At 41.2% G+C, this 24,273-nt stretch overlaps 1 protein-coding gene across 2 annotated transcripts in view; it reads left to right on the top strand.

Moving 5' to 3' along the window:
• VPS13B (vacuolar protein sorting 13 homolog B) overlaps window positions 1–24,273 on the top strand; it is a 572,358-nt gene that overhangs the window by 109,108 nt on the left and 438,977 nt on the right. For both annotated transcript variants that reach the window (XM_060243442.1, XM_060243444.1), the window contains exon 17: window positions 14,140–14,321. In XM_060243442.1, coding sequence (XP_060099425.1) covers window positions 14,140–14,321 — 182 coding nt within the window. The remainder of the gene's footprint in view (window positions 1–14,139; window positions 14,322–24,273) is intronic.

Genomic DNA, 24,273 nt, shown 5'->3' with positions numbered 1-24,273 from the left:
CCTCTGATTCCAAGTTTTTTTCTCCCCATGTAGTTTGGATTTTTTTTCTTGTTCTCACATAGCAGATAGAGTTACAATAATTTTTCCTCTGAGGCTACAGCTTTTGGCCTTTGTACGCATTGTGATCATGTAGTATTATTCTTTCTAATAAGGATTGTGCAGATGTAACAGAGCATTTTAAATATTTTTCATAATGGCAAGGATGCTAGTCATCTGGTTAATCTCAGTTATGGCTGACTGATCATATTACTAGGTTTATAAGTAATGTATCAAATAAAAATAATTACAGCAACTAGATAACATCATCTAAGAATTCTAAAGAAGTGATCTTTTAGCAAAATATATAATTTTACTGTCCAAATCATTCCCTATATCAGATCTGTCATGTGAAAAACTCACTGTATATGAAGAAGCAAAAAAAGAGTCCTGTGGCTAAAAGGGATAATTGAAATGAGTTTTATACTTTCTTTCCTATTTGGCGTTATAAATATGAAAAATGGTATATGGATAAATACATAACCACTAGATAACTTTATTAGGCTCTCCAAATTCAGAACAGAGAGAGGAACATTAAGAAAGGTTGAACTAAGTTATTTACACTTGATAATCCCATATAAACTGTTTGCTGTTGTATAATTGTAATATATGGTTCTGTTACTTTAAGTAAAACACCTAATTTAAGTTATTCTACATTTTGGCCCTTCCATGTGGCTACTGCAGAGTAAACCAGCTCAGAGAGAAGAGACAGGTGTGGGATTGTTCAAAAGGGACCAGGAGGTATGGTAGGATAAATGGAGAGAATATTTTTGGAATAAGAGTTCCTAGCCAAGTAGGTATGTTATGAGAAGGTTGTCTGATGGTAGGCAGACAGACTGGGAATGGACTAAAGAAGCTAAGAGAAGGCAGCTGGTAAGCATATTTATTTAAAATATTTTTATGCTATCTTTCCACCTGATTGGGGTTCCCAAGGCAGTGAACATGAAAATATTTGAACAATTAGGAACATATTGAGCTTGGAAGCAAATTGAAAGCCAGTTTAAATGGAACAAGACTAGTGATATGGTCCCTATCAGGGCCTTTTTTTTTTTTACATCCCCTGGAAAAAGAGGTGATGGAACTCTTAAGAGGGAAATGGAGGAGAAACACATGGGTGTCCCTCATGAACTTTCAAATATTGTTTGAGAATTTTTTTTCCACAAAGAGGTTCTGTGTTCCCCCAGAAAAAAAGCCCTGGTCCCTATAACCCACTCCAGTCAATGCTCTGAACATAGCATTCTGTACCAACTATAGCTTCTGGACAGTCTTTAAGGGTAGGCTGACATAGAGTGCATTGTAGTAATTTAATCTAGATGTTACCAAGGCATGAACCACAGTGGCAAGATCACAGCTGGCTCACCAACCAAAGTTGGTGAAAGACAAACTGGCCGTTGCTACTACCTGCTTATCCAACAGGAAACTCAGGTCCAGGAACACTCCCAAACAACAAATCAATCCCCTTAGATTGCCCCTCCAGAGCAGAAGATAGCCCATTTGTCAGGTCAGACCTTCCCCCCACTGGTAGCACCTCTGTTTTGTCGGGATTAAGTTTTAGTTTTTTAGGTCTCATCCATTCCAAACATTCCTTCAGGCACGCATTCACAATTTCCACAGCCTCTCTGGTATCTGCTGATAGTGCAAGATAGAGCTGTGTCATCTGCTTGTTGATGACTAATCAGGAGAGCAACTCAGAGAATTCTGTGAAGGCAACAATTTATTCATTGCAGACACATTTCAGGCAACCCAGCAATCAGTTGTGTACATGAACCTCACTGATTTATTTATTTATTTTATTAGATTTTTTTGGTCGCCATTCTCCTGAAAGGTCTTGTGGCAACTTACTAAGGGGTGGGGAACCTCCATCCTGAGGGCCGTATACGGCCCTTGAGGTCACTTGGTGTGGCCCTTGGGGATTGCTGGACTGAATGGAGCCATGTGGTAGCCTCCCTGGGGCCTGGCTGGCCAGCGAGGATTGTGGGGCCCAGCTGCGCTGTGCAGCAGCCTCCCCAGGGCCAGGCAGGGATCACAGGGCCCAGACGTACTGTGTGGCAGCTTCCCTGGGGCCTGGCTGGCCGGCCAGAATTGCTGCAGGGCCTGGAAAAGTTACTGTCACAGTCCAGTTTGCACTTGATTATCCCAGATGGATATTGTGACCTAATATGTTAATGAGTGTGTTACCTAATATGCTAATATTAGGGGATGTGGTCTAAGATGCTACTGAGTTCCTGCTGGACCTATGCATTTGCCTAGGGCGGCAGGCAGTGTGTGTGTGTGTGTGCCAGATTAGGGTCTCTCCACAAGATTTCAAATAGAAAAACAATTACCGGTATTTGCATTAATTTTGCTGGCCTGAATCATTCTCCCTCAGCAGAGCACCTTTTTTTAAGTTGGTAATTTTGTATGGCCCGTGAATGATGTTATAAACATTCATAAGGCCCTTGGCAGAAAAAAGGTTCCCCACCCTTGATTTACAACATTAAAACCTATAAGGTAAAAACAACATAAAACATTCTGGCCAGGGTATTAGAGGCCATGGCTGGATGGTTACAGTGGAGTCACCTGAAACTAAATCTAATGAAGATGAAGGGCCTTTATAGGAGTTATAGGGACCTGGGATCGGGAATTCAGCCCTCAGTGCTTGCTGGAGCTCTGTTGACCTCAGCACCAAGGGTGAGGAGCCTTGGAGTGATTCTGGATGACTGACTTTCAGTGGAAGCCCAGGTCACTGCTGTTGCTAGGTCAACCTTTTATCACTTTTGGCTGTTCAGACAGCTGGTTCCCTATCTCACTTGCCAGGACCTAGCTACACTGATCCATGCAATGTTCACCAAGCTGGATTACTGTAACTGCTCTACACAGGGTTACCCTTGAACCTGACCCAGAAAGTGCAACTAGTGCAGAATGTGGTGGCTTGCTTGAAGATGGTGACACCTATGTGGATGCACATTCAGCTGGTGCTGTGCCAGTTGCACTGGCTCCATGTAGAGTATTAGGTCTGGTTCAGGGTTTTGGTATTGTCCTTTAAAGCCCTGTGGTGCCCAGGACCAACATATGTATGGAACAGTGCCTTCCCATATGTGCCCTGAAAAGACTTGTGCTGAGCTGAACAACATCTACTGGTAGTCTGTGGCCTGAAAGATTAGCCTCAACTAAGGCCAGGGCTTTTCCCACCCTGGCCCAGGCCTTGTTGAACATGCTCCCATGCTATAATTCTGCAGGGTTGGTAAAATGGAGGTGTTCTGCTGGGCCTTTGACTGAAGCAGTGGGTGTTTGGTTCATCTCAGCCTTCCCTACCCTGCAGAGCTACTGCCTATAGAATGACTTTTAGAAACAACATGACTAGTCATCCCACAGGAGTTATTAAGAATTGCCCCGAGTCTTATTCTTCTGTTTATATGTCTACTGAAGTTGTGAGTTTTAACTGGATTTTAACTTGGTTTTGTTAGTTTATACCTGCATGTTCCTTTATTGGAATACAGTGGAATATAAACCTAATAAATAAATACTTGAATAAAATGTTAAAACAAATAAAAATATTAAATATTAAATATTAACATTAAAATATTAAACTATGTGGTTATCACCATACCACTGGGTTACCCTCCAAAGGCCTATCTATATAATTTAGCCTTGCATGCCTTGCAAGAACTACACAAGTCCAACAGGGCGGGGGCATCATCTGAGTATGCATTCCACAGGGTAGAGCCAAAACAGAATAGCCAAAATAGAAATCAAATAGATTATATAATCAGAAGATGGAGAAGTTCTATTCTATCTGCTAAAACGGTTCCAAATAGCCCTGAGGGATCCCTGGCCCACTGGCGATTCCCTCAATGACCTGGTGGAAGTCTGGCAAGACCAGCTATCCAGGGCCATCGACGAAATTGCACCCCGGCGCCCTCTGTGCCCTCGCATGAGGCTGGCTCCATGGTACACCTTGGAGTTACGCCAGCTGAAGCAAGGGCTCAGACGACTAGAGAGGCGGTGGAGGCATACTCAGGACGAAGTGACGAGAACATCCTATAGAACGTTTATGAAGTCATATGAGATGGCAGTCAAGGCTGCAAAAAAACAATACTTTGCAGCCAAGATTGCATCTGCAAATTCGCGCCCAGCACAATTGTTTAGGGTAATTGGAGATCTTGTAACACTGCCACAAGGCAAACCAAACGTTAGAGAATTGGAGATAGGCTGTGAGGCATTCGCGAAATATTTTGCAGATAAAATCTCGTCACTCCGCCAAGACCTACCTATCACATTAGATACAGTGAGTGAAACTGAGGCTCCGCGCCTGTCTTCAGATTTACTGCTGGACCACTTCGACCCACTCAGCCTGGAAGAAGTTGATGGAATTCTTTCCGCTGCTCGCCCAACAACATGTGATCTGGACCCTTGCCCCTCTTGGCTGATTAAATCTTGCCAGAGGGAGCTTAGATGTCCTCTACGGGACATCAAAAATAGATCCCTCTTAGAGGGGCGTCTTCCAACGCCTCTGAAAGAGGCCTTGGTCCGTCCCCTCCTGAAAAAATCGACAGCAGACCCGGCCGTATTGGCGAACTACCGACCGGTGTCTAATTTACCATTTTTAGGTAAAATTATCGAGAGGGCAGTGGCGTTGCAGCTACAGAGATTTCTAGATGACGCTTCTGTCCTGGACCCGTGCCAGTCTGTCTTCCGACCGGGTCACGGGACGGAGACGGTCTTGGTCACCTTGGCAGATGACCTCCAACGGCAACTGGATCGAGGCGGTGTAGCGGTGCTGATGTTATTAGATCTGTCGGCTGCATTTGATATGGTCGACCATCAGCTACTAATCCACCGCCTCGCCGACATTGGGGTTAAGGGATCTGCTTTACAATTTGTCTCCTCCTTCCTCATGGGTCGGGGACAAAGGGTGGCGATTGGGGGAGAACGATCCCAGAGGCACACACTAGATTGTGGGGTGCCTCAGGGAGCAGTCCTCTCCCGATGTTATTTAACATCTATATGCGCCCCCTTGGCCAGATTGCCAGGAGGTTTGGGCTGGGTTGCCATCAATATGCAGATGACACCCAGCTCTATCTGCTAATGGACGGCCGGCCTGCCTCCGCCCCGGGGGACCTGGATCGGGCATTACGGGCTATCGCAACGTGGCTTAGACTGAGTGGGCTGAAGTTAAATCTGGCAAAGACAGAGGTTCTCTGTGTGGGTCGCGGCGCTCCAGGAGGGGAAATATCCCTCCCGACCTTCGACGGTGTGCAGCTAAAGGCGGCGCAGCAGGTGAAGAGTTTGGGTGTCCTGCTGGAGCCTTCATTATCAATGGAGGCCCAGATAACAGCCACTGCCAAGTCAGCATTCTTCCATCTGAGGCGGGCGAAGCAGTTGGCCCCTTTCCTGGAGCGTCGGGACCTAGCGATGGTGATCCATGCGACGGTGATCCATGCGACGGTCACCTCACGATTGGACTACTGTAACGCCCTCTACATGGGGCTGCCTCTGTGCCGGACCCGGAAACTACAACTAGTGCAGAACGCGGCGGCCAGGCTGCTGCTTGGTCTCCCAAGATGGGAACATGTACGGCCAGGGCTACGCGAGCTGCACTGGTTACCGATTGTATACCGGGTCCAGTACAAAGTGCTGGTTATTACCTTTAAAGCCCTATATGGCCGAGGACCGGCCTACCTGAAGGACCGTCTCTCCCCGTACGAGCCCCAGAGAGCACTGAGGTCAGTAGGAAAAAACAGACTGACTACCCCTGGGCCAAGAGAAGTTAAACTACAGAACACCCGCTCATGGGCCTTCTCGGCTGCGGCCCCATATCTCTGGAACCAACTCCCAGAGGAGGTGCGGGCCCTGCGGAACCTTGATCAGTTCCGCAGGGCCTGCAAGACCACTCTTTTTAAATTAGCTTTTATGAACAGCTGAAGTACAATTTTACAACGAAGAAAATCCGCCATTAGCACTAACTAGAATAGCGTCAATGATAATGTTATAGCTTGTTTTAATTAATGTTCTACTGGTTTTTAAGGTCAAATTAATGCTTAATTTAATGTTCTTAATGTAATTGTTTTATTAATGCACCATTGGTTACTATGTTGTTTATTAATGTTTTATTTATTAATATACCAATGGTCATTGTGTTGTTAGCCGCCCTGAGCCTGCTTCGGTGGGGGAGGGCGGGGTACAAATAAAATTTATTATTATTATTATTATTATAAAACAAAACGAGGAGCCGACTGTGGCATAGATCATGAATTTGTTAATATCCATAATTGGAATAAAGCTGAAAAAACACCAAAACAGTTATAGTGTCAAAATATAATTTAAGCACCATTCCTAAAGATGTTAAAGACCATGTAAATAACACATTTGCGTTACTAAGGTCAAGTGAACCTAAACCTGAAGAACTGTGGGTTGAAACCAGAGATATTATCACGGAAGAATGTTCAAGGACTACCCCTGTAGCCAAAAGAAAATAAAAGCTTTGATAGAGGACTGACAAAACAGTTAAAGTTGCTAAAGATAGGTGAGAAACAAAGGTAAAAGGTGACAGAAATGGAATTAAAAGCCTAAATGCAGTGTTCATCAACTTGCACATAGAGATGAAGTGAAATATTTTTAATAACCAGGGTAAAGAAATAGAACAAAGAAGGAAAAACAAGAGCTCTATTCCACAAGATCTAAGAAATCAAAGGGAAATTTAAAACATGATTAGGCAAGATGAAAGATCAACACAGAAAAGCATTAACTGAACAGGACAAAATTAATAAAAGATGGGGACAATACACTGTAGAACTATGCAGAAGGCACAAAAGGATGACAGATTCCTTCCAAGGAGAGTATTTTGAAGAAGAACCTATACTTTTAGACAGTGAAGTGAAAGCTGCAATGGGGGCAATTGAGAGAAACAATTGGCAAAGGTTTCAGATAAGGATATATTTATCTCACTATCTCTTTGGTCTGTATGCAGAACATTTAATAAGAAAAGATCAATTAGACTGCACCTAAGAAGTACATTGAGACTGGGAAGGGCAGACATTAAGTGTAACGATGTGTCACTGGAAACCAAGGTCAAGTTATTTCATGCCATAGCATTCCCCATAACTATGTATGTGTGTAAAAGTTGCACAATGAAAAAAGTGGACAGGAAGAAAGTAGATTGCATTTAAATGGGGTGTTGGAGAAAGTTTTATGTACTCTGGTCTGCCAAAAAGATAAGCGGGTTCTAGACCAAATCAAGCCTGAACTCTCCCTAGAAACTAAAATGTCCAAACTGAAAGTATCATAATTGGGAGAAGACAGGAGTAACTGGAAAAGACGATAACACTAGGAAAAGTTAGAGGCAGACATTCCATGAATAAGTTACTTTTTGGGCTGCGTACTATGTTTTATTTCAATCTTATTCCGTGAAGTAATTAATATTTATAACCCGAATTAATGCAGTTTTTAGAGGTGACAAAAATCATGTTTTAAAATTGTACATGAAGTGTATATAAATGATTTCGCTTTAAGTAGAGAGTTAAGCTGATGTGTGATGAACTAAATGTTAAATAGGTAGGCATGTTGAAATAAACTAGAAACATACCCAGGCTTTTCTTCAAGGTTTTTTTAAAGTAGTCACTGGTTCTAGTAGTAGATTGCTGGTTTAATCTAATTTTATTGTACAGGATATGAAATATATATATATATATATATATATATATATATATATATATATATATATATATATATATATATATATATATATATATATATATATATATATAAAAAAATACTCGGCATGTTCCAGCATTACATTTTGGGACTCTGTATATAGTTGTGGATCCAGCTGCTCACTGCTATGTTCTTTCAATCAATAGGAGGCGTTGATTGTAAAGAAATGGGCTGCTGGTCCTAAAGGTATAGGCTGCTAGTATTTCAGAGCAAGCCTGTGGACCTGCTTGCCATGGTTATATTGCACCTTGGCTTCAAGGATCAATATTTGCTTTAATCCATAAGCAGTTATTATAATTAGTTTAACAGTGTCAGATTTAACCAAACCAAGGCTGAATAAAGGTGAGCAAATTGAGTAAAACAAGAATGTATTTTAACATAGTTCAAGGAGGGCAGAATATTTATTACATCATTCTGCTGCATAGCAAATGTTGCTGCTTCCTAAATTTATACTGGATTTTTTCCAAGTTGAAGTTTAGTGTATGACAGATTCCCCTAGCTACACTAGATTTTTATGTCACCCTGGAGAATAATAATTAGATTGATAGCTTTTGAATCTATTTACCTAAATTGGCATATGTTAACACATCTATTTTTAATGGCAGGAGCTGAAAAAAAACCCTATTTTGTAGGTTAGATCTTTTAAAAATACCTTTAAAAATCAATTTGTATAGTAATTTTATTTTAGTACAAATTAGTAACCAAAATTGTAAAGACAGAGTAAATGAAATTGTGCTTGCACGATGATAATGGTAATTGTCATGTAGCATGGGTTGCTTCCCTTCAGCTAATGGGGAGAAGTTCTCACCTTGCAGAGGGAATCTCTAAATCCAACCCATTTTCTCTTTATTCTTACGTTGGTAGCTGCTAATTGTTGGAACATTTGTGTCAAAGCATTTGTTTATATTTCAAAAGTACTGTAGTAAAAATGCAATTATAAAAGTGTTTCATCTTCAGCCAGTTCTAGTTAAAAATTTGTTTAAGATACATTTGCTGCACATATGGTACTGTAAAATATACTTTCTCATATGTCCTGTTGCTGAGTGTGTAATATTTTCTTTAAATTCTTTCTTTTTACTGAAAATTGATATCTTTGTCTCAAGGGAAGTATTAAAAACTACAGTAAGTTTAAAATTTGCATATTGTTAAAACTTTTCATTTAATGTAGTGTTACTAGTCATTGGGGAACTTTTTATGTGAAAACTGTAAGTTTAAAAGTCACTGTAGTTCAGTACAGTAGCTGTGCGTCATGTCAGACGAGACTTGTTTTAAGATGAAGTTATTCAAAGATTCTGCAGTACAGATCATGATTACTTCTCCTGCATTTAAAACCAGTAAATCGCTTAAAGATTATCACATTTTGCCTTTTTTTTTTTGTATTTGAGCAAGAAGGTCGTCCCCCCCACCCCCAAATCTGACTGGTGGATTTGGCTACATGTTGATAAGTCATCACCCTTTCCAGTCTTAAGGCTTTAGGAAGTAAACAGGGCTGCCAAGAGCCACCATTGGCCTCCAAATAAAAATTCCTTCTGCTCCCCCTGTTGGACCCTGATCTAGAACAAGTATTTTAACAAAACAAATCATTTGGCTTTCTGTTAACTGTGAATAGAATAATAGTTGCAACAGAATACAATGCAGGCCCCTCTAAAAAACAACAAACCAGGAGCAAGCAGAAACAGGACTGAGCCAGAACACTGAAATGCACTATCAGTTAAAAATAGATGAGATACAATTTACCTGGGAATAAACTTAATTGAATAAAGTGAGACATTGGCCTCTCAAAAGGCAATACACTGGGGAAAAAATGCTTTCAAATATTTCTGTCCCCCCCCCCCCCCCAAAAGGGGAAATTCACAGCAACATGAAGATGCTTCAAAAGGGAAGCAAAATTGGGGAGGTATGAAAAGTTGGTTATATCCTCTGGGGAGAGGAGGCAGGTGAACCAATTCTGCTGTAGTCTTCATGCACCTGCCCTAACTTTAGAAAGTGATTCTGGTCCCTGGATGCTAAAATGCAACTAGCTCCAGTTCTCTCTTCACATCCCCTTCTGCAGCTGAAAGGGGATGTGAAGAGAGAACTGGAAGTGAAGAGAGACATTAGGGGCAGATTGGATAGTTGAAATGAACCTTGGAAATAATTTTCAGGGTAACCCTATTTGTTCTCCTGTTCAGGTTGAAGGGACAGAACTGACTAGATCTTTTGGGAGCAATCCTAAGCAATCCTGCTTAGAAGTAAGTCCCATTTAATATAAAAAGGCTTACTCCTATTTTACTAACATATGCTTTTTAAAATTAAACATATCATGTTCAGTAATTGCAAGGTGGCATAGCTCCATAGTGTCTTTTAATAGGAATTACAACTGCTTCCTTTCCTTACAAACATTTTTTCATGTGTGTAGCTACATCTACAGACTGAAAAGTGTCTGAAGAGAGCCAGTTTGGTGTAGTGGTTAAGTGTGCGGGCTTTTATCTGGGAGAACCGGGTTTGATTCCCCACTCCTTCACTTGCAGCTGCTGGAATGGCCTTGGGTCAGCTATAGCTCTGGCAGAGGTTGTCCTTGAAAGGGCAGCTGGTGTGAGAGCCCTCTCAGCCCCACCCATCTCACAGGGTGTCTGTTGTGGGGGAGAAGACAAAGGAGATTGTAAGCTGCTCTGAGTCTCTGATTCAGGGAGAAGGGCGGGGTATAAATCTGAAATTCTTCTTCTTCATCATCTATGTGCATCTGATGAAATAGATTCTAGCCATAAAAACTGAAATTACAATACATATGTGCTGTTTTTTTGTTTGATAATTTGTTTTATGGTGGCACAAGATTGCTTTTTGGTTTTGCAACAACAGAGGTTTCCCCTCTAGAATTTGCCTGTTCTAATAACTCAGTTTGTGCTAAGATTTCCCTAGGGCTCAGCCCAAAAGTTTGTTTTCAGCATGGGCTGAGTTCTGGAGGAAAAATAATTCTAGGCATCTGTAGAATGTCTTTCCCTCAAAATTGAAAAATGGCAGTCTCATTTCTTCACACACACACTAATAATATTATACTTAAAGATGCAGAGGAGGCAACAGGACTGCTGAGTTATATTTTTAAATCGCTCTGTGAAAATGTGGAGAGGGCTACATGCCCTGTACCTTTCATAAGAATAAGAGACTTGCTGAACCTTACTAGAGATGCAATGTCCTGTTTCTGATTCTGGCCAGCCAGATGCTTCTGGGAGTGCCACCAGCAGGTAATAAAGGCTGTCCCACACAATTGCCCTCCAAAACTGCCATTCAAGAGTTATACTGCCTCTGAACATGAAGATTCTGTTTGACAATGCTAGCTAATGGTCATTCGTGGACCTGTTCTCTTTCATGCATCCATCTAATTCTTTTTTAATGTCTTCTAAATCAATGGATGTCATCTTTATTTAATAGCTTATTCAGGGCCTTTTTTTGTAGAAAAAGCCCACCAGGAACTCATTTGCATATTAAGCAACTCCAGGAACTCATTTGCATATTAAGCTCCCCTTGGCAACAAGCCAGCCGGAACTGCGTTCCTGCTCCAAAAAAAGGCCCTGCGTTTATTCAATAAAGTGTTACGCGCTGTATTATTCACATCATTCAGTGTGTTCTCTCTCTCTGTCTCTCTCTCTCCCTCTCCCCCTACATAATTGTATAAAAGTAGTGTGGGCAGCTTTCCTTGCTTCTTTCCAGCCCATCTATTCCTGCCAAAAATACCCATCTCTTCTGTTGATTAAAGTTTTTCAAAATTCCTGTCCTTTCTGTATCTTCCCCTGAGTGAATAGGGTGAACAAACATGTGGACAAAGGAGACCCGATAGATATTGTTTGCCTAGACCTCCAGAAAGCTTTTGATAAAGTTCCTCATCAAAGGCTCCTTAGTAAGCTCGAGAGTCATGCAGTAAAAGGACACGTCCTCTTGTGGATCAAAAACTGGCTAATTAATAGGAAGCAGAGAGTGAGTATAAATGGGCAGTCTTCGCAGTGGAGGACGGTAAGCAGTGGAGTGCTGCAGGGCTCAGTACTGGGTCCCATGCTCTTTAACTTGTTCATAAATGATTTGGAGTTGAGAGTAAGCAGTCAGATGACACTACATTTTTCAGGATGGTGAGAACCAGAGAGGATTGTGAGGAACTCCAAAGGGATCTGTTGAGGCTGGGTGAGTGGGCATCAACGTGGCAGATGAGGTTCAATGTGGCCAAGTGCAAAGTAATGCACATTGGGGCCAAGAATCCCAGCTACAAATACAAGTTGATGGGGTATGAACTGGCAGAGACTGGCCAAGAGAGAGATCTTGGGGTCATGGTAGATAACTCACTGAAAATGTCAAGACAGTGTGCGATTGCAATAAAAAAGGCCATCGCCATGCTGGGAATTATTAGGAAGGGAATTGAAAAGAAAATCAGCCAGTATCATAATGCCCCTGTATAAATCGATGGTGCGGTCTCATTTGGAATACTGTGTGCAATTCTGGTCGCCGCTCCTCAAAAAGGATATTATAGCATTGGAAGAAGTGCAGAAAAGGGCATCTAGAATGATTGCAGGTTTGGAACACTTTCCCTATGAAGAAAGGTTAAAACGCTTGGGGCTATTTAGCTTGGAGAAATGTCGACTGCTGGGTGACATGATAGAGGTTTACAAGATTATGCATGGGATGGAGAAGGTAGAGAAAGAAGTCCTTTTCTCCCTTTCTCACAATACAAGAACTCAAGGGCATTCAATGAAATTGCTGGGTTAGAACGGATAAAAGGAGGCACTTCTTCACCCAAACGGTGATTTTTGGCCACTGTGTGACACAGAGTGTTGGACTGGATGGGCCATTGGCCTGATCCAACATGGCTTTTCTTATGTTCTGAAGATTCTCTATATCAACTGCTCAACTCACATAGCCTGTGCCTCTTACTGGAGAGCCAGTTTGGTGTAGTAGTTAAGTGCACAGACTGTTATCTGGGAGAACTGGTTTTGATTCCCCACTCCTCCACATGCAGCTGCTGGAGTGACCTTGGGTTAGTCATAACTCTCTCAGAGCTGTTCTGCTCAAGAGCAGTTCTGGGAGAGCTCACTCAGCCCCACCTAGTTCACAGGGTGTCTTTTGTGGGAAGGGGAAGGGAAAAGAGATTGTAAGCTGCTCTTGGACTCCTTTGGATAGTGAAGAGTGGGGTATAAATCCAATCTCCTCTTCTCTCTATATAACTGTGTGTCTGATTTTGTAATTTTATATTTACATACACATATATGTCTACCAGTACAAATACACTTCTTACATCTGATGAAGTGGAATGCAGTAATGCCTACAGTAGTAAAGTTGCATTCACAAAAGGACAGGTATTAAATGTCCCATCAATACAACAAATAGTAGTAAAACCCCTTTCATGAATAGTGTTTAATATGCAATTAATTCCTCTTCTGACTATTTGGGGATAGGAATATTTCTAACTTCAACATTGTGGTATCTGTGCTGTCCCACATAGGCACCTGTGCCCAGGGAGGCCCACTGCAGAGGGGTTTTTGAAACTTTTAAAACACCTGCATTCATCTCCTCCATGCTGTTTTCCACCATGAAAAGGAGGGGGCAGAGCACCCTTCCTTCAATAATCTCACTGCTGCTGCTGGGACAGGTTTGTTACCACCAGACCAAACTGCCAACAATTTCTGCCTGAATTATCCTGAAGTCAAAAGACTTTAATGTGTCTGCTGTGTACTTAGCAGCATAATGATGACTGAATTTTCATATGTATCAGTAGGCATATCAGAATCAATTCAAATGTTAGCTTTTGATCTGCTGGGAGTAAAACTGTGCATTGTAATAAATATTATATTTAATATTATAATATAAACGCATCATGCTGCCCCAAATGGCAGCCCCATGGGGAGATCTGCCATTCCCCCTTTTCTTCCGCAAGTTGAAATAAAACTTGCTTCTGCGAGATGACACCAGTCTTTACATTTCTCCACCTGTACTCCATCTCACTAAGTGGCAGGAGGGGAGATGGTATCAGGGCTCAGGTAAAGCTTACTGCACAAGGGGACAACTTGATGTGAGGTTGCTATTTTTGACAACAGGCCCATCTTGTAATGTGTAGTTCTGCCTGAGGCCAGAAGATAATGATGGTTCTTGTAGGAACTGCTCCTTTGAATGATTCAGCTACTGTTCAGTTTGCTGCTGCAACAGCTGGAAGTTCTTCAGTGCTTAATATTATACTAGCTTTATGCATCCTGTATATGGAAACCTATTATAATATGGTCATAGTGGAAGAGGAATGAATATCTGAGTATCTGTTACAAAGAGAGAATAAAAATGAGCTTTCAATTACTGGAGGATAATGATGATAAAAATAGCTCTAAAATAACGAATTATAAAGGCTGCACTATCAAGAGCATTTAAGCATCTTTTATATATCACTTTTTTATTTTCTAGGTCTAAGCGGTCTCATGTTGTGGTGAAAGAATGTATATTTGAGCTTCCAAATCTGACAATCCAAGCAACAAGAGCCCAGACATTTCTACTGCAGACTATTTGGCAGAGCTGGGCTTATATTGGAAGTGTTAATTCACCAGTTGTAAATGAAGCTTTGCTGAATGAGGTCTTCCAGCCATCAGGTAAAGACTAGTCTCCCCTCACTCCCTAGCCTGTATAGTAGATCTGTTATCTGTACCCCTACATGCAACTGCTTTTAGTAAGTGGGTACAAAGAGAACTGACATACTTCTAAATCATACTTTTAAAGCATATTTAAATTGTAAGCCAATTTGTGTTTAATACCTTTATGCTTACAGTTGAAGATTATCGACAGGTTTCAAATTTATGATGAACTTATATTTAAAACTGTTTTTTTCTTTATTTCATAATTGGTATAGTGCAGCAGCTGATGGTAATTCACACTTCAACTGTGGAATGAAATAGATAGAACTGGTTTCAGTGGTTTTCAGCAGAAATGATTTAATTCATTATTTCTAGTCTTAACTTGCTGAGCTTGGAAAAGGAAGACCTACGGAGAGAGCCAGTTTGGTGTAGTGGTTAAGTGCGTGGACTCTTATTTGGGAGAACCGGGTTTGATTCCCCACTTCTCCACTTGCACCTGCTGGAATGGCCTTGGGTCAGCCGTAGCTCTGGCAAAGATTGTCCTTAAAAGAGCAGCTGCTGTGAGAGTCCTCTCAGCCCCACCCACCTCACAGGGTGTTTGTTGTTGGGGAGGAAGATAAAGGAGATTGTGAGCCACTCTGAGTGGAGGGCGGAATATAAATCCAATGTCGTCGTCTTCTTCTATAGTTATTGGCGATTCTGTGGAAAGAGACTACAAGTAAGCTGAACTGGTTAGAGAGATGCTATGTTTTAGTGTGGTCTTGTTCTTGCAGTTCTACTGTGTTAATCCTTTAGTGGCCAAATAATGTCAGGTGGTAAGTGATACTAGCTAGATGTCTAACTACATATTTTAAGGGCTAGTTTGATCCTTCTGGAAACTATCACAGTGCATGCACGCATCAGGAAAAAAGTTGGACAGTGCTATAAAATGTGACTGGTTGTGAGGTGGGACAAGCTATACTTCTCAAGACAAAATAATGTAAAAGGCAGAAACTAATTAAATATGCAGTTTTGTGTACAGGTGAAATGCCAGCCTTTGTTAAACCAAACACATCTTTAAAATAGCTTTGACAACATGTCAGAGAGGATAAGATTTGATAGAGGTGTAGTTCTATGTGGAAACTTGTTCCATATACATAAAGTTGGATCCAAAGACGCCTTTCTACTAAGTCATCTTTCAGTGGAGAAAGTATTGATTCAACAACACTGTTATTGCATTTGATACACTGTAGAATTTGTGAGTAGTCACAAACAAAACCAGTGTATCTGTAATAGGTTGCAGCTTATTGGGACTCTAAAGGAGAAGGGTGCTATAAATGCTCCTTCTTTAGGGAATATGGATAAAATAGCATGGAGAGGAACCAAAAGATCTGTAGCTTCTTAAATAATTATTATTTTCCTTTGGGAAGGCTTTGTTGTTTTGCTGATTTTGTTTTGGTGTTGGACTTTATAAACTGTTTATTTTATAATTTCAAAAGTTACAGACTGTTTTATTTGAAGGAACAAAATTACTAGCTAACCCAAACTTGCATTTTGCCAAAACATTCAGTGTCTCAAGTTAAGATTAGACACATAAATGTAATAAGAAGAGTCTATGAAGGTGCTAGTGGTGATATCTATCTAAGGAAAAAAAGGAAAGGTCCCCTGTGCAAGCATCAGTTGTTTCCGACTCTGGGGTGGCATTGCTTTCACAATGTTTTCATGGCAGCCTTTTTATGGGGTGGTTTGCCATTGCCTTCCCCAGTCATCTACACTTCGCCCCGAGCAAGCTGGATATTCATTTTACCAATCTTGGAAGGCTGAGTTAACCTCGAGCCGGCTACCCGAAAACCCAGTTTCTGCCGGAAATCGAACTCAGGTCATGAACAGAGCTCAGGACTGCAGTACTGCAGCTTTAGCACTCTGCGCCATGGGGGTCATGTATCTGTCTAAGATGGCACCCTAATTCTTGAGTTTCACTCTGGCTACATTATTTATATAGATGTAATTTTGAATCACATTTGAATGTTAGGTGTAATTTTGAATCACATTTGAATGTTAATGAGCAATAACACACCTTTTGGCAAGTGTAACAGAACCTAAATCTGTTTTGGTTGGTGTGCTGGACATCACCAGTGCATCTGCTGGATACTTTCAGGGAAAAAGAGGCACAGATATGGTAACTTTTATCATTGTTCAGTTGTTAAGCCAAACTTCTAAAAGATGGTCCTGGTTTCATAAATTTAATAAGCCCAAATGTTACCAATTTCACTTTTTCCAAGCCAGGGATATTATATTCAAGTTCAGTAGCTTTCAACTAACACTGCTACTAGCTGCTTCAGAAAATCATGTTGAAATATGAAAGCAAAAATATTCTAAATAGCTCCCATATTTCAGCATGATTTTCTGAAGCAGCTAAAAAAAATCAACTTAAATGTAAAAATAAGCAAGAAAAATGGCATAATATGCAAATATAGTACATACAGAAGCAGAAATAAGATACATACAAACCAAGCCAAAATACATTTAACTTTTTCTAAACAAGACTTGCTCCTAGACTTGGAGAATCTGAGGTGGGTGTGAGTTTGCTTATTTATTTAAAGTATTTATACCCTGATTTATCTCTGCAAACTTAAGGTAAGTAATAAAAAAGCAAAAGATGTAGTCCAGCTAGTTAAAACCAAGTTCAAAGTACAGAGTCACTACTGAGAAAGCTGTATGAATAGCTGAAGATGGAGGAGGCCTTAGAATTGAATCTTTACATGTGTTGGTTTTTTAATAAAAAACTATGATAAACTGCCATTCCTTATAAGATCATTGCACACTACCTTCAAAAATGTTCAACTGAACCATGAGGAGAGGGAGGCTACTACCACTCAGCTGGGCCTTTGAGGTACCAGCTTGACAGCAACTCAGAGTTTGGCAAGAATAATTCCACTCACGCAAGTAAACAATACTACTGGATCAAAAAGATCAAGAAGTTACTGGAGAATTGGAAACAGCTAAACATTGCATGCTTAAGACAACAGGATACCTGCTGTAATTGCTCTTTGAATGATGCTAGAACCACTTGACAATAATCTTTACAAAGATGATTATTATTACAATTCCATATTTAATCTTTTGCTTAAGATTAAGGAAGTACTGGAAATTTGCCAAAGTTTTGCACTACTTTACATTTTATATTGATGCGTGGCAATGGGACGGCAATGTTTACTTGTAGGGTTGGCAATCCTCCATTGGGGACAGGGGGTTCCCTGGTTTGGAGGCCTTGTTTCAGACAGGTCTCCTTAGGGTATAATGGAGAATCAATCCATGAGTACCTAGGGCTCAGGGGGAGCTGTTTTTTTTTTTTGTTATATAGAGGCACCACATTTTCGGCATATCATCTGTTGCCTCTCCTCAAAAAACATCCCAGTGTTTGAAAAAGATTGGACCAGGAGATCCAATTCTATGAGGTCCAAAATAAGATGCCCCCATCCTCCATTATTTCTAGTGAAAGTCAGGCATTTAAAAGGAGTTCAGTCTCTTTAAGTGTGATGGCCAGAACTCTCTTTGGCGTTCAAGTTGTGCTTGTCACAACCTTGATCTTGGCTCCACCCCCTAAGTCCCCAGATATTTCCTGAGTCGGACCTGGCAACCCTATTTACTTGGTTAGAGTTTGTCAGGAAGTTAGTCTCAAAAATTGCCATGTTGTATTTCACTTTGAATCTTGATTATTTTTTCGCAGCTATCTGGTGCAGAATTTAAACTAAACATATTTTGTAGTAGTATAATCACTCAAGGATGTATTTGCGGTTTTAAATTATGTTGTTGTTCAGTCGCGCAGTCGAGTCCGATTCTTTGCGACCCCATGGACAAAGTCATGCCAGGCCCTCCTGTCTTCCACCATCCTCCAAAGTCTGCTCAAATTTGTGTTTGTTACATCAGTAATGCTGTCCAGCCATCTCATCTTTTGCCGTCCCCTTCTTCTTTTGCCTTCTGTCTTTCCCAGCATCAGGATCTTCTCCAGTGAGTGCTCCCTTCTCATTTGGTGGCCAAAGTATTTGAGCTTCAGCTTCAGCATCTGACCTTCCATGGAACAGTCTGGGTTGATTTCCCTTAGGACTGACTGATTTGATCTTCTTGCAGTTCAAGGGACTCTCAAGATTCTTCTCTAGCACCACAGCACAAAAAATTAAATTATAGGCAAACCCTATTAATCAAACTGGCATCCTTTGTTCATAATAAATACAAAAAAAGCTGACTTAATTTTTGTTAACTAGTAAATAATAGAATCTTTTACATTATTTTATTTAGCCAATTTATAACCTATGTTTCATTGAATAATTCTCAAGGCAGAGACCAAAATTCAAACAACAATAATGCATACATACATACATACATACAATAATAATAAACCCACATTAAAAAAAACACATAATAGGCTACTCAAGTTGCTCATTCACATGCTGTTGAATCAGTCTTGCATCAATGCCAAGCAAGAGTGCACATGACTGATGCGTCTGGGCCTCTTAGTCCTGGGCTAACTGTTTGGTTAGGCAAGTGCTGGTTAACAAAGCTTTTGTTAACTATTTCACCTCAATCATATTGGTTTCAAGGTTCATGTAGTTCAAGTTTATTATTACAATCCAAGATCATAGCCTTTATGGTGAGAGCAGCTGGCCAGGCGCATTCTCCTTCAAGCTGGGCCTCTCTTGCAAGGGAAGCCTGGCTTGGGGAAGCCACAATGATGCCCGCCCGGCTGCTCTTGCCTTCAAAGCAAGAGCAGCTGGACAGGCACGTTCTCCTCTGTGTGTAGTGGGGAAGTTTCTCCTTGCCACATGCAGACCTCACTGGTAAAGCTTTTCCTGCAACATGGTTTAAACCACACATCAGGCAGTGCTGGCCCAACACCTCTCAGTTACCCACACCCCAAATAAGGTGGCCCCAGGAAAATGCTTGTCAGGTAGATGTCAGGTGCAATTTCAGGAGTGTATAGAACAGGCCCTGTTTGAGTTAGAGGCATCAAACCCATGATGCACATCCCTGGGATGTCCCCCTCCCCACTTGGTGGGTGCAAGTTACAGCCTGCTAAAGAAGGTGCCTCCAGTAAAATGCATGCTGTCAAGTGTGGGTTCTGAGCCACAGAACAGACAGGACCAGACCCTATGTGACTAGTAGAGGAGAGGCATTAAACTTGCAATGGACTTCTTCAGGATGGACACCCCCTCTCCCCTGGAAGTATGTGGAAGAGAACTGTTGCTGGTTCTGCAGATGGACATGTCAATGGCTAGGCCTGTCCCCTCTCCAACAACCAGGTGGATGCAGCACGAATCCTCTCTCCCCTGGCCTGGGAGCCATTCACACAGTAGGTCGCTGTAGTGCACTGTGGGACAGGACCAACCCTCCTGCCTTGCCTGAGGCTCGCTTTGGAACATATGACAAGATTGCCTGACAGCATGGATTTATCACAGTCGTGGACCTGAACACAGGTTGGCTCTGTGTTCAAAACACCCTGGAAGGATGGCCCTGCGCTGGCAGACAGCAGTCACCTTGCCAGTGGAGAGAGTGAGAGGGGATGGATCTGTGTCTGCAGTGGTGCCCATGAACAGCACGAATACAGGAAGCATTACTTGGCCAGCCCCAGCCAGCAAGCTCAGTGATGGGATTATCACTCATCATCACCATTCCTTGCAGTCACCAGCTGTGTAAGTAAGAGGGAAACTGTAACAAAGGGAAGAACCCCTGGACATTTTGAACCCTGGAACTAGGGGGAAGATGGATGTTGTTGTTCATTCAATCCTGAGCCATACCTTCTGTTCGCGATGTTTTCTTTAAGGTGGCAACAGAATGGGTTGTATTTGGATATTTGTTTTATTGGGTGGGGATTTTGCCTCAAGCCATCCCCTGACTCACCCATTGCTTGCTTCAACTTGTGATGGCTCTTATTAAGCATACCCTGGCTAACCCCTCCCTCCCATATGCACCACTGGCATGTTGGATGCAACCTTCGCCCATCTCACACTCAGCTGAGAAGGTGTTGCTTACTAGGTGCAGGGCCTTGTTTTGGAGCTGTCATGCAGCTGTCTCTGTCAACATCGTGGGGGAAGTGTTGGCCAGTGAATGAAGTGAAGGCCTTCTCAGACAAGAAGAGGAGCCACTGAGCACCAAAGCAAGTACTGAGCAGTGATGTGCTGCCTTGAAAACCCCAAGCCAAACCCCATGTGAAGAGGATGCCACAGCATCCTATACCTGTAGGTGTAATGGCTAATGCCACTACAAAGGGTCTCTGATACGCACCACATGTTCTTGCTAGTGGATTGATAGTGTGGGTCTGGTAATCACCCCACCTGGTGGGGGTGGCAGGTGGCTGGGGATCGTGAGGGGAGGTGGCTTGGAGTCAGGACCCAAAAGGATTGAAGAGACAAAGAAGGACAGAAAAGAAAAGAGAAAGAACACTCAAACTCCAGGACACAGGACAAGAGAAGCAGGTTGGGGAGGGGGTTCAAATTGAGAGCAGTAAAGTCAAGTCAATGGGCAGTAAAGACAAACACAGACCACCCCAAAAGAAAAAGTGGCCCCGTGTGTGTTTGTGGGATAAAATGGCAGAGAACTAAACTGAAGTCCCACCTCCAAATAGCAGTCTTAAACAAAAATACCTAAAGAGCAATCTCTCATCTTACTGCAATCTAAAGTGTGTGTGTGTATGTGTGTGTGTGAGAGAGAGAAAATGAAAAGAATAATAAATTGAAACCACCAAGGAAGCAGACAGCAGGAAGATCCTGCAAATAAATATGCTATATGAAAGAGGAATTCAATCCTGATTTTTCATACCTTTGCAGCAAATATACAAACAAACAAAACAAATTGCAACATAAAGGAACCAAGGGCAAAGCAAAGCCCCTTGGCCCGTAACTGAATAAGCTAGCTAAGCAATCCCCCCCACGCCCAGCAGCAAAATTCTTTCACAAGTACACCCTCTCTGTCCAAAGCCACAACAACAAAGGGAACACTCACTTGTCCTATGCATATATATAGATCTGAGTACCATTGCGATGAATGAGAACTTTGTTGTTGCCAGACAGCAGTGCCTGTCAAGTTTTGGAGGGTCCCTGTTTGTGTTTCTAGAGCTGGAAAACACCACCCCCAGCTTTGTACCAGAGCATTTTTGCATTTTGTACCAGAGTTTCTGGGTGGGTTTCATTTTCTGTACAGCCTGAAGCCACACCCAAAAGCTCACCTTCCAAATCCGACGAGAATTCAGTACAAATTTTGGTTCATAACACTGTTCATGCTTATCCCTAATCATTAATTCATAGGGTTACCATAAGTCATAAGATGGCACATAACACAAATAAATAAAAGTTAGGTGAATTCCCCCGAAAACTGTAAACCTTAACAAAATGTAATGTTCCAGTAACACTTTATTAATATATGTGCTTTAATAAGACTCAGAAGGCGTAACTCTGCTTAGGGTTGCACTATGTGAATATGAACATAATATGTGGGGATTACGGAAACGAAATTTTTGGAATCCATTCCTTACAGATTTGCATAGTCAAATACTGATTAGTGTAAGGAAAGCAAGTTTAGGGTGGTGGCCATGTGTGAGTTAGGAAGTCTCTGATTGAAATCTCATCTCAGCCATGATCTCATGAGTTGCCCTTAGACAAGCCATTATCTTATAACTGTATTTGTGTCATATTAAAATAGTGTCCTACTTTTTATGGTTGTTAAATGTCTGAGATGGTGGTGTAACATACTTGGAACACTCAAAAGCACTATTAAAATGTAACTATATAACATGTATTTTATTATAATACATGATAAAGTGTGTATTATCTATCTCACAATCACCTACAGATACACGTGTATGTAAATTAATTTCTGAAATGGACAGACATTTAAAGAAACGTAGCAAAAATGCTGTCTTAACACATTACTATGTGACATGCACCTGTGTTGCTTGTCACAATTACAGTGAATATTTTTAGCTGTAACCTTGAAAATATTTTAAGTTGCATTTTAAAATAAGCATTGTATGAAGTGGCTTATCACAAACATCTGGGTTTTATAGCATCATTGTTTTTATTAAATAACTGCATTAATAAAGCTCATTGTTAAGCTACTTTGAGTTTTCATAAGATTATTATTGTTTGGCTGTAGCTGTGAATCACTATGCCAGGAAAATCACAACCCAATTGCAGATGGGCTTTAGTTCCTCTAGAAGCTGGAATTTGCTACTGCATTTTCCTTGTCCTTTTCAGGTTGTTCATAATTTTGTTGACAGTCCGGTTCCATTAATCTGGTATTTTTGCAAGATTGCTTGCAGACATTAACTTTCTGTGTTTTAGGTGATCAAATAGGCATTTGAATCCCTCATGTAAATTATGTTATAAAGTTAAAATAAAATCTACTTTCCAGAAAGTAACTGCAAAACTATTTTATGCAAGACTTCATGTGGGATACCTTAATGGTTGAATAATAAATTTTACCTCATAAAAATGAAATTCAATAATACAGTAGCTTTCTCAGCTCAGTAGCATCTGGTTAAATCTCAGGAGAGCCAATATTTTCCAACTCATTAGGATCATGTCGTTCTGTATGTCGTCAACATTGACTTAGCCAAGCTACCTTTACTTACATAACCACCAAACTATTAAATAGGTCTCTTGTGGAGTGAAGTCAAATATTCCTCTTATTTTCCTTTTGCCTTGGAAGAAGAGAAGAAAATGTACATGCTGTAACATTTAAACATCTGGTCAAAACCACATCAGGGTAATACTGAGGAAAGTAACAGGATTCAGAATTCTTCCCAGGTGTGCATATAAAAAGGGTTTTGGAGTTGCTGCATAGTTCTTTAACCACTTAGAAAAAAAAGATTGAAATATAGTGATTTGCTGTTCTAATGCCCCTGTTTGAAATCTGCGCTCTCTCTTTCTCCCCCTCTTTTGAAAACATTTCTGAGTTCAGTTGTAATGCAGGTTGTTGAGCTTTAATCATTTCCTTCCAATGTACTGGTTTGGAATGTGTGTTCCACATCATACAGCCAAAGCTGGCTCTTATTTTGTACACTGCACGTTTTGATTTTAAACAACACGCAGTCTGAATATAAGATTGGTTTCTCCTGAGGAATCGCTTGGTTGGGCCGAGAACAACCTGCAAGGGTGTAAACTTTTTGTTATCTTCTGTGGATCATTTTATTCATCGGAGTTTTTTTCCCTCCATGTTGCCCTTCTCTACTTAATCTGGTGTATTGTTGTAACACTGTAGGGTCTTCAAGGGTATAGCATGCCATGCTAGAGAAGCTGTCATTTCTCCTCTCATATTGCTGGAAATTGCTATAGGATGTCTGTCAGTGCAGGAGCATTTTATATTTCTCAGGGTCTCTGTAGAAGTCTTAATGCAACTAGCAAAGACAACAAGGCAGCGTACAGAATAGTAGTCAGGGACCACTGAAAAGCTTTACATCTGCAGTTTAAGGGATTTCTTCTGCTCTGAAGATTAAGGACTAGCCCTTTGGGTAGATTTCAGGGTTGGGGTACTGTGGGTAGGGCAGAAAGCTACATCACTGCACCAGCAAAGTGAGGCAGAATAAGTGGTTTATTTCAGAGGCTATTGATGTTTCTCAGTTGTGTTGTTGGCCTGGGACATGTCTTGCACAGCTGGATTGTTCATCAGTGTTTGGTTTTATAAAAAGCCTCTTTGTGTCTGGAGCACAGCTTTGTCATGGAGTCTTGTGGCTGCTGCCTAAGTCCCGCAATGGCAGTTTGCCTTGCTTTCTGTCTAATTGTGCTACTGTAACTGCAGTTAGCCGATTACACGTTTGCTCCTGGGTGCCCAGGCATCTCATTAGATATCTAGGATATTAATGTCACGGAAAAGTACGATGTAGATATTCCAGTTCACAACTGAAAAATCCTGTGGCTGATTTTAAAATAACTGCAACAGTAAGATGGCAGCCAAGTACAACTTTTTTTTTTTTTTGCAAATCTGTGTAAGAAATATG

Source organism: Heteronotia binoei, chromosome 7 (assembly GCF_032191835.1).
Source record: "Heteronotia binoei isolate CCM8104 ecotype False Entrance Well chromosome 7, APGP_CSIRO_Hbin_v1, whole genome shotgun sequence".
NCBI lineage: Eukaryota > Metazoa > Chordata > Lepidosauria > Squamata > Gekkonidae > Heteronotia > Heteronotia binoei.
The sequence above is the reverse complement of the archived record's forward strand: the minus strand, read 5'-3'. Positions and strand labels throughout refer to the sequence as shown.